This window comes from Colossoma macropomum, unplaced genomic scaffold (genome assembly GCF_904425465.1).
Source record: "Colossoma macropomum unplaced genomic scaffold, Colossoma_macropomum, whole genome shotgun sequence".
Classification (NCBI taxonomy): domain Eukaryota; kingdom Metazoa; phylum Chordata; class Actinopteri; order Characiformes; family Serrasalmidae; genus Colossoma; species Colossoma macropomum.
Window position 1 is genome coordinate 20,540,381 of NW_023494809.1, and position 19,303 is coordinate 20,559,683.

The 19,303-nt window shown below is 36.9% G+C and overlaps 1 protein-coding gene across 1 annotated transcript in view; it reads right to left on the reverse strand.

The window, feature by feature from the left end:
- vipr1b (vasoactive intestinal peptide receptor 1b) overlaps positions 1-19,303 on the reverse strand; it is a 117,535-nt gene that overhangs the window by 80,843 nt on the left and 17,389 nt on the right. Inside the window, 1 exon segment of the mRNA XM_036558727.1 lies at positions 961-1,051. Coding sequence (XP_036414620.1) covers positions 961-1,051 — 91 coding nt within the window.

Sequence of the window (19,303 nt, forward strand, 5' to 3'; positions counted from 1 at the left end):
AAACAATGTTATTTTGATGACAGTGTTGAATAATGTAAGAAATCATTAAAACTTCAGGTCTTGCAATTTGAAAACTGCACTCTTTTAAATTGTGATTTAGGTATAAAAATGACTAATCATTCAGCCCTACATAGAACGTTTAAATATTCAAGGTACTATTAAATAGAATATTCAAAAACGATAATATTTAATAAATGCAGCCCTACTCTTACAAAGTTGCCATCTCAAAGACATGTTAGCATCAATATATTTGCCTATGCAAGAACATTGCTTAAATTGCTTACATGTAATGGCTTTGGCAGATGAAATTCAAAATAAGCCCTGAAGCTAACTGTCAACCACAGCTGAGCGAACATTAGCAAGAAAGTGTGCTTTGTAGTGTCTTTTTGTGACAAGGTTTGTAAATCTCACTGGAACGGTGAAGGAAATATTTGGAGCTTGCTTCATACCGTGTGGGATGCTTGCAGACAAAGCATTCCCCTATTCCTCATGTTATCTTTCCACAACATGAACATGACTTTCACTATGTTCTTTCACTTCAAAGAATTGTTTTTCACACTGGCTTGTCCATGTACCTTGTCGGCCCAAAGGATGAGTCAGAAAAGGATAACCTATTTCATAGTTCAAAGGAGCTTCCAGACGACCATTTGTATGAACATTCAGAGCCCTTGAAGACTCAGCTGGCTCTGTGGAGGCTTGGAAAGCGTACAAGTTGTTGTTTTTTTTTCATTAACCTACATGTATTGTGTCAGGGCCTTGAAAGCAATCTATTATAACACTGAAGACGCACACTCATCTAGATGGATATTGGTAGTCCGCCGTCTAAACAGCCACAGAGCTATACATCTAATATAGTGCGGTAAATACATCTAACATCAAATCTCAGCGATATTCACTCTTCCTGATGGAAAAAAGCCTAGACCTTCCCAAAGTAAAGTTTTAAAGTTTGGGGAATGTTACCTGATGTGACATTTCCAGCTGTTTTGTTTTCACATCTTTCCCTCTCCAGCTCGATTTCATTGACCACATCACACATCTGAACCGAGCCAGTCTGTGGAGGAGAGAGCAGGAAAATTTTTGTCTTTATCATCAATTCCACATGACACTACATACTGAAGCCTTTTGATTGATATTTACTCTCATTAGTATAATGCATTCACAGATTTCTTTCATTTAGCTTTGAAATGCACCTGCACACAAACTCTCAAACAACTTTGTCTTTACACACTGAGCCTGACTTATTTGTGCAGCTTATTCTGAGGTCAATAAATCAATTCAAACACAAGTATAACTGAATTCGTGAAGCAAAAATAAGGCATTATTTTATTTGCCTTGTGCTTGAATTTTCTAAACTTGATCTCACTTGACCAATCACTGTTGTCTCTGGTGTTGTCTTGGTACAAACCAACATAGATCGTTTTTTTCCCAGCAACTAGAACTTTTTGAAAAAAGTAGTTCCAAGTGACTGTGGACACCGAGTGATTTTATTTCAGTCCGGATCAGCCATGTCAGTATTTTTCTCCCTAATTCCTTGAGAAAATTACAGGCCGAATTACCTACTGTTTTTCACTAAACCCAGTGCTCCTCTTATAGTTTTAGTCCTGTCTGGATGCACAACTCTGTGATTTCCCAGGCAGATGTTGCCTCACATCAGAAAAAAAAGGTTACTCCCTGTATTAAGTGTCCTAGCAAACATCCATATTAAACACTTCCCAAGTTGAGAAATGATGGAAGCTTTGTAAAAGTAACCCAGCCATGTACTTGATCTGAGTAGTAAAATGCAATCTCCATGCTCTCTACACTAAGACACCATTACCAGGAGGAGAAAGAAGTTAAACAAATCAGAAGAGTAAGATCCCACAGGCTAATTAAATGGCAGCTACAGGAATAAAGCAGCCGGATGTTTATCACTCAGGAGATGCATATTTTACAGACATCCCCCTGATAGTCTAATCTAATCCAAACAGGGCTATAGTAGTTTCAGCTCCTGAATGAAGTGGTGAAACTCTCCATGACCCTTGTGCTTTTTGAGTGGCCTCCTCAGTAGAACAGGTTGCCTGTTTAGAGAGAATCAAAGAGTATATTTTGTCCTTTAAGATATTCTACCCGTTGGTTAGTTTTTTTAGCCCCTTGTGTTTGGTGTGAAACAGTCTTAAGAGTACGGGCTATTACAGGGTCGCACGACATGGACAAAATACTACACTGTAATGGTATTGCTACATTCCTTTGACTGCAACATGATTTGCAGCATATTAAAAATACATTATTGAACAAATGTGATATGGCTGAAGATTGCATTGCATTATTTTTGACTAAAATGAAGTGTGTCACCATAGAAGCTCATCCAGAATATATAAGTTATGGACACAATTCTCAGGGCACAGTAAAATATTAGGTTTTGTTAACCCTTAGGTGATGACATAAGTATGATATAATTTTATATAAATTATTATATTCTCATAAGTAGCTCTGTGAAACGAGTTGGAGAGCTGACAAGATACATTAGTATGATCTGATTGGGATGAAATATTATTGCAGTTATATAAATAATTACATTTGATTAGTGTAGCAACCACTTCAACTTCTAAGAGGTTTTTTAGACCTTGCATCAACGTGTGACTTCATAGATCAGATCAGATTACAAGCAGACCAATCAATCCACATTCACGGGTGGTCAGAGACATATCTTGACCAGGTGAGAGAATAAACTATAATATTAAAGATGGAGGATTCATAATGCTTAAGTTATGCTGAAACCAAGTGCCTTCTTACCCTCTGGATCAATGAAAGTGTCTAATAGGTCACAGGTAGTAACAGGTGAGAAGCCATGTCTACAGTAGTTTACTGGAAGTAAAACAGAAACTATGTTTTGATGTGCTTTTTAATGTGGTAAACTTGGATACATCTGGTCACACTGGGGAAGCATTTTAGTTAAAAGTGTACAATGAATCTGGCCAAAGTATATCCAGATCAGGTATGTAAATAATTAACCAATTAGCCAGTAAATGACAAATAAACAATTGTTTGACCCATGCTATCATGAATTTAATTTTATTTCATTTTCAATAAACTACAGTTCCTATTTGAACAGGCAGGTTTGTTATTCATGATGATTGTTTTTGAGTTGTATGCATGAGGGTGCCATAGGCAACTGGTTCCACTAGATGGGCCTACAAAAAAAGAAGTGATCAGCTAAAAACAGCAGAGTTCGGGACCACTTTTCGAGAGATCGAGAGGACAACAAGCGATAAGACAGACAACAATTTCGTCTATGTTCTCAGAGGAAAAATGTGAGGCACAGCAATGTAAAGAAATCACATATGACTGTTTAAAATTAGACAGAAGAGTGTGGGAAACAGTGATGGCTTTCAAGATGCACTTGGGCTAGTAATGAGTGGTAAATATAACTTTAGAACTTAGCCCATCATTGTATACTCATGTAATTTTGTCAACTTTTATGTTTTTGGTGGGAAAACCATGAGCATGTTATAGTTTCAGCACCTCAGCTTAAACAAAATTGGGTTCTCAGATAGGGGATACAGTTTTGGGCCATTTACTTCAATTACAGGTGGATGTCTGGCCTACCTATCAGTACTGCAGTCCTTTTTAACAGTGCATATTTGCATATTTCAAGCCTTTTATACCAACTTCAAGTATGGATCTGCCAATCAGATTTCAGAACTGGGACTATCTGTTTTATAATCGATATTTTGATTGGTTGTGTCCTTGATTTTAAGCTTGCCACTTCACTAATGATGGTCTGTTATTGGTCAAAAGTATTTAACAAAATTTGCGTCCCTAACCCAGATACGATCTAGACATGAAACACATGTTAATGAAACAAGCTCTTGGGGGTAAAGGACATCTGTATATCGCAGCCTTCTGAAGGCAATGTTGTGAAAATTCTTAATGAGTGATGTATTTTGCAGCCCTAGGCTCTATGCACTACTCTTGGCCTACAACAGCAACATTATTATGACACAGCCACAGCCTTCATCACTCTGATGAAATTCTGCAGCAACTGTTTGACTGATTATGTGTTGATGTAAAAAAAAAAAAACAAATAAAAGAGAAAAAACAACTAATAGCAGTTGTTCAGCTTTGAATATACTGTGTGCATCATAAAAGAAAAAACTCCACAGATTCATTACAAACAGAAATACTGGGACGTGATGACATTCGATTGTAACCAATGATGCAAATCTGTAGAGATTTTACCAAGCACCGAATAAGCTATTTGCTTAGTGGCTTGAATATTGTTCATGATGTTCATAAAAACAGGGAAAAAATAACATTTGTACACAGAAGTTCCCACGCGTGTTCATCTTTCATCTAATTCTCTTAAAGTAGTAAAACACAGTTTCACTCCTGCAAAAAATTACTTAATTTCTTCTGTAATATCAGTGTGAAATTGGGCTCGCATGAGGGTTTTTTGAGGAATTCCATATCTACAGATTCCTAAAAGCTCAGCGTGAAATGCAGCATCCCTGTTGAAATGTAGCGATGATACTATGCCTGTAAATGAGCAAGGGAGAGTAAAACAGGGACTGTCCACTAATGTCAGCCACTGATGACAAACACAGACTGACAGCTGCTGTCAGAGAGCCTGTGGGTCAATGAGGATGTGTGAGACCAAGAAAGAACTCGAGAAGGTCAGTGTGTGGGTGAGAGAGAGAGAGAGAGCGAGAGAGAGATAGAAGGGGGAGCAGGTCAGTCATTCAGCACACAGCTATGGAAATCACAATTCATTTAAGGAACATAGTGTCACTGTCACAGGAAAACCAGAACTGTTATGATTGATTAAAAAATTAGTGATTAAAATGCACCTCCGCAATGAATTGGCAGGGATTCGGCAGTTTAAGGTCTACTGCTCTCTCTCTATGAAACAGGAGGAACAAACTCATTTATATACATTTTTCGCCACATTATGTTTTATTAAGACTGTGTGATAAATATTTTTTGCGTTATTGTGATCAGTTTCTGGATGGACAGAAGGTTATTGAGGGCTGTGATGACACAACCAATTAAATTACCTCACATGAACAGCGAAGGAGGTAATTAGATTTGCTGGAACACCATTTCACACCAGACGCGGTAACCGCACCACTCCTATATTAAACAATGTAGCCTTCCGCACCGCCTGCAAGTCATACAGCACCATGGTGGTAAGGGATGTGTGAAGTGCAAAAATACACTTCGGCCATATTACAAAATAGTAATAGTAACAGTATTAAATGCAGTATTCCTGCTATAATAAGTCTGTTAAATCAGCAAATCCTGTTTCAATTCTTCAACAAGGTGATAGAAATCCTCTTGTGCCTTGAGTTAATGTGATGAACCCACATGCGTCTCCCCCCTCATCCTCACCAGCAACACATCTCAGTCAATCTATAATCAGTAGTAGTAAACCGCAGTAATGGCTACTGTCACAACAAACCTGCATCACTTTAAGCCACTTCGTAAGTAATTAAAATATATATATATATTATCATTTTGAAGGCCTATATAGAAAACTAAAAACATACATTTTTATTAATTTTTGCAGCCTTTATAGAAAAAGACATTCTGACTGTTTTTCATCCTTACAGTGCATAAAAATGTGCTTGCAGTCCTGATACGTATCATTATTTTATTTTTTACAACTGTAACACTGCTTAAGGCGAGGTTAGCTAGATTTCTGTTTACATCATATTTTATCATGATATCCAACAGTTTTATCAAATATAGGATTTATGTCCATGCAGTAGTTGGTTATATTTTTTATGTGGTCTTTTTAAAGGCTTCCTAATAATTTCCTAATTTTTAATCCTTTTTCCAAGAAAGTGTTGCAGATTTTTTTAAGGCTCTGCATCTATGCTTGGCCCTTTTTAAAAAACTGGTTAATCTATTAATTGTCTAAATAATCCATAAATCACCTAATTACAAATATAACTGATAGTGACAAAGACACAATACCACTTTTTTATATTAAAACCTTGAGCATGACAACAGTGACAATATCATATTATATATGTATCAACATATTATAATGCATATTCACATTATATTAACTGCTCAACTGTTATATATAGTATTTTAACACAACAAAACAGAACAGGAAAAGAACAGCCAAACCATGAAAACAATACGAAGGCTTCCGCTGAGTAGATGTTACGAAAGAGCCTCGCTATCCACCTGCCCCAAATCCACAAACACATACAACACACCACTACATTTCAGCATGAATTCAGCCACAGCATGAAACTGCATGTATAATAAAGCACAGGATGGGGCATCAGGCATGCAAGCATTCATATTCCACTCCAGCGGGAGATGTCACACACTCTTTATTCTATCATCCTGACCTTGCCCTGCGGTCCACAGACTGGGGCTGAAAGTGGAAACAAAGTGCAAACAATAAACACAGACTAAGCTCCAATGAGAGCTTGCTTTTAAGTGCATCAGTAGCCTTGTCCCAGAAATACTTTGTCAATTGATTACAAAGCAAAGTAACAGTGGAGCTGCAACTAGAGGAGCAATAAGTGGCAACTGTATGATGCCAGTACATACAAGAACTTGTGGTCAGTCATGTTCACATGTAAAGACATACAGCTTTGGAATGTCCTGCAGTTAGAAATCAAAACACAAAATGAAGCTCGATTTTTTTGTATTGAAGTGAAACATTGGCTTAAACAAAAGCAAATCTGTGAACATCTCTGATATGTACATACATCCACAGGCTTAATCATAAGTGATCAATTATGAACACATATCCCTATGGCTACTTATTCACAAATGATAGTTTGTTTTTAACTTGTTCAATGTGTATATTGTATTGTCTATGTGTATATTGTATTGTTTTATTTGCTTTATTTCTTTCTAAAAGGCTAACAAGGGACAGGGTTTGCAAATTAGGTTTAGCTAGAAGCCCTACATATGTTACATTTTAAGAAACAATGTTTATTTGTATTGTCAATGTTCAATAAATAAAAAAGAAAAAAAGAAATCAAGAAAAGGCCATGAATAAAGAGAGATACTGCTCAATTTCCACAACTCTGAGCCAGATGTGCAAAAGTGAGAAGGTGCAGCACAGTATGAGCTTTGATGAAGCTGCAGTATGTGATTGCAATGACTCTAAAATTAGCGTTCAGTTTACTAAGGCCGTTGCTAATCACGTAAATGGAGCCAACTAACTGTGCAATGCTTTTGAGGTGCAGGGTTTCATGTTTGCAGCACAGACACAGCCAAACTGCAGCAAACAGAACGTTTCCTGAAACACAAATGTTGGCGTGACTGACTGAAGCTGTGGATCAATCAAAGCCGTTAAAAAACTAAAAGAAAATGTCATATAGCTCAGCCTAATAACAATAGTAAGCTACCGCAACTTTGTAATGGGCAAGATTCTAAAATTGTGAAGTATAAATTAATAATAATAATTAATAATAATTATTTTTATTTATATAGCACTTCTCATGCCGGTGGCAGCTCAAAGTGCTTTACAGACAGGTGATAAAAAAACAGTTATACAAGAAATTTTAAGTATTAATTTAGAATCATAAGAAAATGGCACAGATCAAATTAAAAGATAAACACCATGAGACGTAGAGTTTTAATTAAATGTTTAGTTAAAGAGATACATTTGTAGATGCTTCTTAAAAGTGAGCACTGAGCTTGACTGTGTAATAAAAGGTGGAATTGGGTTTACTGTTCACATGAGTGGAGTTTTGGCAGCTGTACCAATTTACCTAAAAAAGAGTTAACATTCCCACAGTGACCTACACACAAGATACTGTGAGGATGTAGCATCTGGTAGTGACCTCCATTAAATGTTCTGGGTGATTGAGTAAGACATTTTTGGGCAGTATGTATGGTTAGACTGCATAAGAGGGTGCAGTACTGAGGGTCAGTCTATAATATCCTTAAGCAGTGGCTGCAGTCAGCACTACATTCTTTCTAGAACAACCACCTTGCTTCAGTGGGCAAAAGGGTTTCATATCATTTATGTATGTCCTGAAACAAGCGTCAAATCAGAAATACATTCACACTTCATAACAAAATCTTGTACCATCATTTTGTGAATGTTTTTGTTGTTTTACTCATTGCCTTGCACTGTGTAAACTTTACATAACAAACAGACCAATTGAAATGGTCAAAAATGACTACATTACCATATTTTAAAGTTAAGAAAGTTTTTTTCTTCTCCTATAAAGTTAACAACTCACAATTAACAACAACAAATGCTTGATAATTCTGCAAAATCACCCTAAAAATAATATTTGAAGTGGTTTTATTCACACTGGCTGTGCTAGACACAAATCTGAGATCCATCAAAATGTTAGCGTAATTTTTTTTTCTATTTACGTGTGAGTGAAGCATAAACACCACAGATTTACACTCCACACAATTCCACTTTCTAGAGCATTCTAAACTAAATTTAAAATAATAACGTATTAAAATGTGATGATCTTTTTGGTGCAGCTCCTGCCCTGTACTAACAGTGTGTGGAGGAGACTCTTCTCTGATACAGCAGTAAACACTTGTGATTGTGATTTCGACAAAAAAAAAAAGATCTGCTGTGTGTGCTGTTAAGTTTAAACCTGCTGTAAAACTGTTTAATTAGAAAGAATGGAGAAAAAAGAGCTTCTATTCCTGTCTGAAGCGGTGACATGACTGAGCTGAGCCAGATGCATGACAGTGCTTGGATAGGTATTGCTATGCTTAAGTATTTCAGAGTTCAATTCTTTAAGTTCAAGCCTCCATGGTTTACCAATCTTTTATTACAAATTCTGCACTGAGCGTTTTTCTCATTACCTGAGTGCTCACACATATTTCTCAGGCTTCTGTGCTCTTTAGCTTCAATGGTCGCATGGAAAGCCATGCAGTTTGTAGCATTCTGAGATGAGGTGATGTGGATGCCTGGCATGGATTTATGATACATTCAAATAAACCAGCTAGAATTATTTTTTTACTTATTTCTTCTTACATTTTATATATATTGACTGTAACTGTTCTTTTCAAAGGCCTTTACTCTGAAAGGCGTTGTAGCTCAGGATGCACTTTTTGTGGCTTAAAAGCAAAGCTTCTAAATGTTAAATACAGCGTAACATATAACATAACATCATAACAGATAAGTACTCAACAACAGGGTCTCCACAGGAGCCTGAACTGAAACATTGTTGCATCTATATGAGATATGAACATGTAAACTGCAATTTGAATATACAAGGACGTCTCTGGTTTATTATCCTCTGAGACAGTAACGGTAAACAGATGAGGAACCCTGACATGCAAATCCTATTTTATTCCACAGAATTCTTTCTTGTTTTATTGTCATGTGGCTAAACATACACCAGACAAGGCCGCTAATCATCATCCTAAACACAATGCTATGCTGCTGTGAGCACCGGCCCTGGACAGGCTATTAAGAAAATATGTGGAGAATCTTTACTGATGGCCTGTTTATCGTAATTTGCCTGAATGTGAATAAGGCAGTGATAATTTGGCTGCTGATTAACAAACCTGTCACATTCTTTCCACTTATAACTATACCTAATGACTGAAGCACATTCCACACCGTGCTCCTTCTGCATTGGTGCCTTTGTCAGGTGTAGCCACCCTGGCTGCGTGTAAAAGCAGCTCAGACAGTGGGGTGATCGCTGACGCATACCTGACAAAGTCAGTGCAGTCCGCTTCACACGTTCGTGTTTATGCTCAGATAATTTGCAGGGGTTCAGCTATGTAAATGGAGGCAGAGTGTGTACAGTAAGCCAGATCTGTGTTTTTGTACGGTCCAGCTCATTTCCAAAGATAGCAGCACGTAATCCGGGTCTTAGCGCCACTGGAGACTATGAGACAGACCTCCAGCCCTAAAGGCCGAGCAAACTAGTTACTGGAAACTTAGCGCATGCCAAATGAGGAGATTTACTATTGAAAAGGCCATTTTAACCTTGTTCCTCTACGATGGACGAGGTAGAAGAAAGACACAGTGCTTACACAACCACTTTGGGATGACAGAGCACAGTGGACGCTGCTTTTCTGCCCACTATAACAGTGAAAAAAGGTTGTTTTTTTTCCTTCTTTGAGCAATACAGCCTTGCATTTACAGGCTGCACTGCTCAAGAGGACACTTAATACACCATATCTTTCATTCTAGAGTTCTTTTTAGACTTGCCTCTGGTCTTAAAGGCATTAATTAATTATTGTACAAACCACTCTGCTCAACCCACAACCACAGCCTCTACCCAAAACACTTAGGCCCTGCAAATTAAGCACTGATTCACATTAAAACTTAATAAATGTGCATGTAGAAAGGAGCGAGGAATGACACTGGGTGTGGATCTCCATTGCAAACACTTCATTAGGAGCCATGGGCTGTATTTAAATGGACAATTTACATTTACAGGCACCTAATGTACAGCAGATACCAAAAAACATGTAGCCCATAGAGCAAAGACATATGTCAAGTGACAATACAGTAAATCTCTATATATCCTACATATGAACCCCAGACATTTTCCTCAAACTGTACCAATGATCGTTGTACAGTACCAATAACAGTTATACATTTTACTCAGTATCTCAGAGTAAAAATCTACTGAAAATATATTTATCTGGACAGCAAGTGTTTATGTGCTCATACAAAAACTAACATTACTATAAATACAAAACATTAGTACAATGAGAAGTGATTTTACATGTGTTTAACCCTTTCCAAAACTCTTCTCAGTAGTCATAGTTATAATCTAATTAATGCTTCATTATATTAAATCAAGTGTGAGAACCAATCTGGTACCAATCTTGAACTTAGTAGTTCAAACTAACTCACAAGGTATCAACTGCTATTTTTTTTAGATTTTTTACTGTTTTCATGTTCATTTGGAAATATTCTACTGATACCTGATATTTTTACTGTGCTTAGGTAAGAATTTTGCACAGCACTGTATGTGTTTCTGATAACAGGGACGCCACACATTTTGCTGAGACATTATGACAGACATCCTGAATCACAGAGAACTGCGAATTTCAGCCTTTTCCATAATGAATGTTAATTGCCATGTTATGAGTGTGAAATTATTATGAGCTATGAGCTATGATGTTATTATGAGCAAGTTGTATGCACTTCAGTTCAGCTCAGTTAAATCCCATTCATTTTTTACATTTCTGAATCCTAGCTAACAGCTCAGCTGAACATACAGGGAAAAGATGAGCAATAAGAAGGGCTGGATAAACCAAATTGTTCACGGCACTATTCCTATTAAGATACAATTGGCATGATTCAAAATATATTAAGATTCATCACAGTATTTGCCCAATCTAGATCTCTGGTCTTCTCCAGACTTAAATTATATTACACGCGACAATTTTTATATGCACTGGGCTCAGGTCGGGCTTGGGTTTATTTTTTAATAAGTAATAGTGAATTTTGCACACCCTCATACATTTTCTCTCTTCTATGCTCTCTCTCTTCCTCGTGTGTGCTCTCTTGCTATCTTCCTTTAGTCGTGTTCAGAATAGCTCCAGAGTTTGAGGTGTGGGTGAACATGACCCCTGACCAAAACCATGAACAATGAGAGGGACATCTTAGGTTGATGAAAGGTCACAGCGGATCTTTTTTCTTGCTTCTTCTGCACATTAAGTGTGTTAAACATCCCTGCAAGCTGCAATAATAATGAGAGTTGAAGCAGAAAAATATACTGATAATAAACACTCTTAGTGTATTACAAATGTGTAAAATTCCAGTTTATCTTAACATGGCATTGTCTGTTACTCAACTCAAGCACTTTTTAACAAAGCACAGTAAAACTGTGTCTGTGATAATGCCTCTGTGTTACTGCGTATGAGAAGGCTGGGGTCAGAATCAGGTTTCTAATTTATCAGTATCAGTCGGGTCTAATCGGGTGGGGTCTCAAACTCTCAGGTAAAGATCAGGTTTGTGCTTCGATTTTATATCAAATATTTTACTGAGAAAGTCCGCAGGCTGTCTAATGCTGCCATTCATCTAGGCAGTAAGGAAGACAATGCAGACGTTCAGAGAGGCCACTTGGAATGCGAGCTTCAGCAGACTTAGCTAGTGACATGTAATTCATAGCAAAACACCCATGATGACATACAAAATGTGAGGAGCTCCAAAAGCTGTATATGTATGTTGGATTTATATTTAATTTTTGGACATAAGTTTTGGAAATAAATAACAGTTGATGTATAATATAAAACGGATGTTTCTTTCTCTAATAAAGGTGGTACTAATCATAGTATAGCATTGATATTCCTTGTATGTGAAAAGTTCACTGGTCTATAATGCGTTTTGAAACGAAACCCTTCCTTTGTAGCCGTGTGGCCTCGATATAATTACGTTGAGCACTTCAATGAATGTCACAAAATGTAGATCCAAGGTCCACCAGACTGGAGTCCACAGGGCTGTCCAGAGATTTAAATTCTGAACAAATATAAATATGCTATTTATATTTTAGTGCACAATTTAACACACTGAAAAAAATATAAATTACTTTTGCACAGGCCACATTTTATGTTTTATTTTTTTAACATGCTAAATTCAACAAATAAACAGTAATTGTACAGTAAAATGTGCAAAAGTGTGTTCTCTATTGAGGATGTGTTTCTTATTTTCATTTTCTTTTGTACTTTCACTTAGAAAATTAACAAAAATATGCAATTTGACCAAAGGATCCCAAACATAAGCATTCAACTGTGTATATATATTGATGCAATTCATCGTGTCAATGCAAAAACATTAAAAAAATATATATGAACATATAAAATATGTTTCATATAAGAATATTTTACCTTTTTAAAGTGTACAGAACCTCCACATAACATACAGGTTCTATACCAATTAAAAATATTGTTTCTAGAACCATACACCCAAACCATAAATCATTAAAGAACCTTTGTATTTAACACTGTGTTTACTGGAGCTGATAGTAGCCCACGACCTTCATACGTTAATGCAGACGGGAGTGATAACAGTAACTGACAGCAGATTCATTGGTGATTTATCTGGTCCACAGAAACATCTGCCGACCTCTGGGATGAGCATGTCTGATACGGTCATTCTGAAAGTGGATATCAGGCCTGCCCACCTCCACTCAATTAGAGCGAGCGCTCACAGCACGAGTGGATAGCACACATCCTCCAGCAAACAGCAAACAGCAAACAGTGATAAACAGCCAGCCGCCAGGCAGACGGTCCCCTCTGCCCACTCCTCTGTCCACAAGGGTTGATTTAGCCGCGAAGCGCCTTGCTCTTCCACGCTGTCAGTTTGACACGCTTGCAATTGACTCGAGAGACATCAAACGAGACGCCCCCCCATGAGAGCCATGAGGACCTGGAGTCTTGAAATAAGCCCTTGGCGTGTTCTTTTCACCAGGCCCTGTTATTTCACCACAGGGGAGCTACACGAGCGCAGCATATGCCATCCAGATGGGTGAGCTGCACTATTTATCACCTGCAAGAGCTGCAAGGTCTGATCAGTTTGGCATTAAGAGTGGGGATGGCAAAAATATAACATCACGACTAGGATGTGATCAGAATATCGATTCAGCAATATATCGTGGGTAAGCTTGTAAAGGCTGTATTGCTATTTATGAATACACTTTTCTACGGTCGGTCTATGCAGTGATAACTCACAGTCTCAGGCCCTTGTGCCTGCAGTAAGCTGTGGACCAGCTGGTACTGAAGCATGAATGACTGATATTTTCCAAATTCCAGCAGTGTTTGACGGTCAGAGGCACAAGTCTCTGGGACAAATGACTGAAGTTGGTTTCCTATTCGAAGTTCCCATTCCACCTTAAATGGCACAGCACTTACATACAGGTGTACTGTACAGGTGCCTGACAGTAACTGCAGCACCACTTAAGGTGGAATGAAAAATTCAAACAAAAAGCTGGTGCATAAGAAGCCAATGTCAGCCTTGTTGAAATACAGAGGTGAAACAACATTTAGCACAGTTTGTGCAACATTTTACACAATAAAAGTATAAATAGAGGAATTTTTGATTTACTTTGTTAAAAATGGTTCATGAAGGGATAACGCAGAAAAGTAATCCACTGATAACCTATAAAACTAAGCTTATATAAACTTCTAAAAGAGTTTTATTTGAAAAAAAAAAGTTTATTGTGATATATACCCAAATCATTAGAAATTTGACCTATACCATGATTTTTTTTTTTTTCAATATTTGGTGATTTTTGGTCATTTTGCACACTACTACCTCAGAACCAACTCTGGAATTATTTATTCCTTATTCTTGTATTTTGTAAATAATTTGAAGTTGAATATTGAGAAAATGTTATCATTCTCCCAAACCATATTTATATACAATTGATATTACTTATTATTACTCATTTTAAAGTAAAAACCAAAACTGTCTGTTGTACAGCTGATGTGCTCTCTCATTGTACCGTAAAATGACTCTTGTATTGTGATACGCATTGTATTCTTCATGTATCACATATTGATACCTGAAGTAGCTGACATTACCCAGTCCTAACTGCAACACCTGAATTCATTTTCATACCACATTTGTATCATGAAATGTAGTTCACTGAGTATTATCATTTCTGTTTTTTTCAACATTTGCAATAAAAAATAGACTATTTAAGAAGGAACAGGAGGAAAACTGAAAAACTCTTCCTGTTTACAAGCTCTCGTCAAAATTCACTGGTCTCATTTGTTTTTTTTCATCATCCCTGCAGTTGTTCAGTGTTCTAGAAGTATTGAACATACCCGAAAAACGCATTTTGTCGTAATTTAATTTTTTACATCAGGGGTGGGGAACCAAGGGCTCGAGTCCAACATAGTTTGCTGATTTCTCTACTGTAACGTATTAACTGATGAGTTGAATCAGGTGCGAGCAGGAAAATCACCAAAATGTGCATATATATTTAGAGCATGCTGTATCTACTTAGTCTCATCTATGTTTTCAAACATTTGTAGAGGTAACATTTCTCCTAAAATTATTATTTTTAGTGACAGTATTACTTATTGGCATCTAGCCTTCATACTTTTCTAGCTGACTTTATCAACAGCAAAAACAATCAGCAAAGACAATCGAGGAAGAAATGAAGTGAAAGAAAGCTGTAAAAGCTGAAGTGCAGAACAGCTTAAAATACCTCTTTGAATTTCATTCAGTCGTCCTCAGGGTTCTTCTTTTTATTACACAGTGAGACAGTTTTATTCTTTGAAAAAAGTTTGGAAAGCTCAAAATCAGACAAAAATCTTCCAAGGCTCCCTAAGCTCAAATAGTTTTCTGAGGTTTTATTATCCAAGATAATAAACACTGTGAATGTCTTAAAAGTAGAGGTGGGCAAAACAGCAAAACTATAATATTACAATACTTTTCCTTTTTTTGACAAAGTAGTACCACATTTCAAAGTGCTGGGAAGTGTTTTTTGAGAAGAAAACATTCACAATATGCTCTTAAAACATAATTTATCACAATAATGACAAATATTTTCATATTGCCCAGCCCCACTCAAAAATGATCATCTACATACTGTACTAACTAAAGCCATGCTCTGTGCATTACATCTGCTGCCATTTTTGCTCTCTGAAGTCATTCACTAAATTGCTCTGCAATCTGTGGATCCCTTTCAGTGGCTCAGTGTATGATGTAGCCACTATAACAAGAATCTGATTGCATCTGTGCTTAAACGGACACCTTGGCCGATGAGAAAAATGTAACCATCAGATTTCATATCTGTTTTAATGACGCTTACCTGCATCCTAGAGTGCCACAGTGGCATCTACAGCACTAGGAAAGCCACTTTCTAATGCCATATGTTGAGATACAGGGAACTTTAAAAAAAAAAACTACAACTGCTTTGAGGTGGATTTTTGGGGGTGGGATGTGTTGAAATGTTTTGGGGTTATTTTTATTAGCTGTTGAATGCATAAGGAAGGCAGACAGCTAACAATACTGCTAGAAAGCCAAACGTCTTATTGCAGTGGATTACTCAAACAACAGAAATTACTCGTTAGATGAGGAGAGCAAGAATCTAAAAGCTTAGAAAAGTAGCTGTCTAGATATTTTACCTCAGTTTGACTTCTTTTCTCTGGATGACAGGGTAAAGGTTAACTTTGACATCCAGTTGCTGAATAATCTTTATGATTTATGACAGAATCTTTATGATTTTTTTGACAGACCAAAGTAAGAGTTAAACTAATGCTATCTTGGTTATATTTATTATATTTATTAGCCTATTGCTCAGTGTCTAGGCTAGCAGTCAAGACTGGATGACACCACAGGGATTCCCAACGGCTGTATGATGTATTTGTGTAACGCACGCTAGGAATAGTCGTGAGAAAAAATGTTAAATAGAAACATAAAAACGATATAAAATTGTGAACTGTGTCAAATTAATGAGGCTATACCACAGAATACTACAGAACATGACAAATACCATACTGAATTCTAGTTGCAGGCTGGAATGTCAATGGAGATTCAACTGGCATCAATGCAAAAGCCTTTCATAAAATAAGTAAATATACATATATATATATATATACATATATATATATATATATTTGCCTTATTTAAAATCTTTTCTTTACTTTTTGATTTAAAAGTAAGTTGAACAAGGTAAGTGTGTTTTAGCCCCCTCCCCAAAGTCTGCCACTGTTGCTTAATTCAAGCTAAATATCAAGCAAGCAAATTTTGGGATCTGTCTTATCACCCTGTAACCATAAAAACAGATTAACACATATTTTTACATCAAAAGGTTGCACATCATGAAACAAACAGCAAGACTCAGTCGGGCAACTCAATGGAAATTGTTCTCCAATAAGTGCTTGAAAAAAAAAGGAACTATTGTTACAGTCTGCCCTTATCTCTGATGTAGTCAGTCACAAGACATGTTTGATGTCCAAAATTGTTTATTCAGTTTTACACCAGACCCCTAAGGCTACTGTAGCTGAGATGTAATGGAATCTTATAGCCGCTAGCAACTAGCATCTGCATGTCTAAATGACCAAACGTGTCTCAACCCACATGAAGTTGTTAAGTAATCTCAAACAGACTTACTTATGCAGTTACAGACACTGTATGACACACTGGTAGCTATAAACATGGGCAACAATGATTTGGCCGATACTCAAACCAATTTTTGATGACGCATTAATTGTATGCCAGAAGAGCACTGTTAACATTTAGGTGACGCTGGCTGTGCTAAAGCAGTACAGCTAAAATGCATCCCACAGCACCACGCACACAAGCAAATCCTGCATCTACTCAGGCAGGTAGCTCCGTACATACAGCTCTAGGCAGGATGTTTTAAAGCTTAAATCTCGACAGACAAAAACATAACCACCATTAAAACTATGAAGCTGAAGTTGGCTTCTTATTCGCCAGCTTCTTGTTTGAATTTTCCCATTCCACCTTAAATTAGTTACATTCTGGCACCCATGGAAAGGGCAGGGAGAGCTGATAAAGGTAGGCTGATGGTAGGTTGAATTGGCTTTCAGTTTTTTTTAAGAAATCTGCAGGAATTTTTTCCACACCTCCAAAGTTCAGTCTTAGAAGCTGGTGGCATTTTCTGCTTCACGCAATCCAAGTAATCCCAAACACATTGTACTGTTTATCTGATGGGGACAGTCTGGTGGTTTATCAGGTCTTGCACGGTTGTTAAGAGTCTCATTTTCTCTGAATCTTTAAGTCACTTCTTTGAACTTCAGTTTTGAACACTTCTATTTGTTCACTTATTTTCCTTTCACTTTCCCCTTCCTTGTGGTCCTAGTAATTGATATGTAACATCCTCAGTAATAACTCCTGAAATATTAATAAAATGTACTTTTTTGTGCATATTACTGAAAATTAGATAACAAGGTGTTTTAAAATAGAAACTTTCTTGGAAAATTCTTAAACTATTTGCCCAAGAACACTGTCAGTAGTTTCGTACTGGGGGTTTATAATTTTACTTTACGAGGAATTATAATTTTACTCACAAAACGTTGGTGTGTGTCAGATGGGAACATTCATCTTCATTAAACGCAAACATAATACAGAAGTATACCACCATCAAATGTGCCTGTTGTTAATATGAAAGGACGAATAGGTTGCATATGCAACAGTGGGACTTTTTACAGATAAAATCATTTTCATTTCCTATCTGCTCACAAACCCGTCACTTCAAAAAACACAAAGCTCCACATCATTGCTCAACTGAGTCTCTGAAACGATCACACATTTGATTTATCTGTAGAGCGAACTGTGGGCGCTGCATTGTGTGCTCTAATATCATCTATTCTCTTATGAATTTAATAAAAGGCAACATTCTAATCTTACATCAAGTAAGTGCAAGTATGCTAAAAGCCAGAAGAGCAAAGCACTTTCTGTAAATATTGGAACTTCAGACACAACATGGGGAAATTTATTAGAAAAGCTCTGCTACTGTTATTCCTTCAAGAAAAAATGTTAGTCGTTAGTTATCTTTATCTCTGTGTCAGATCACTCACACCGAAGTATGCGCAAATTGGTAAAGCTCTGCTACTGTTATTCTTTCAGGAAAAAAATGACAGACATTAGTTATATTTATCTCTGTCCCTAATCTCTTAAACTGGAGTATCATTTGCAAATTCTTGGCATTATCAGCAGGCTTGCTGCATGCAGCTTTCACTAACATTTGTCTGCCGCTATCAAGCAGGACAAACAGCGATAAATTTTATTAATGGCTATAAACAGTCTCTTCTTTATCTTGGTGTACAGAAATGAAGTACGCACCTGGTACACACTTACAGGGAATTTCAAAACAGCAGAGCAGCAGGCCTGATTTAACCAGCTCTGGACACGTGGGTCAAAGTAGGGGTGGGAAATATGATGACTTACTTCTATCGATGTAAATTACATCACAATATGCTTCTCTGAGCATATAATGGGCATCATTAGTATTTCTGATCACGTAAAAAGAAAGATTTAGGTGCCTTTCACACAGCAACTTTTGAAACACCAGGCATACAGCTTCTCATGCATAAAGAGTCCATGTCCTTTATTTTTTTGTATTGATTGCTTTTTCTTGAGGTACTCCACATTTTGTGTGGGTTTATGTTACAAAAACATAATTCATTTTACATGTTTTTTTGCCAACCTCTATTTATCCCTTAGAATTAAACAGGCTGTCTCTTTGTAAATAAGCTCTGTTCTGATTGGTTACCTCATTCAAAAAGGCAGTCCAGGCTGAAACATGTCTTATAACTTCAGTATGAAAGGGTGGAGCTAAACTGCTGTAAACTGAATAAATGGGTGCAAATGTGCTGTTTTTGTGACATCACAGAAACAGATTTCCAAACGAGCTGTTTTTGCAACTTAGTT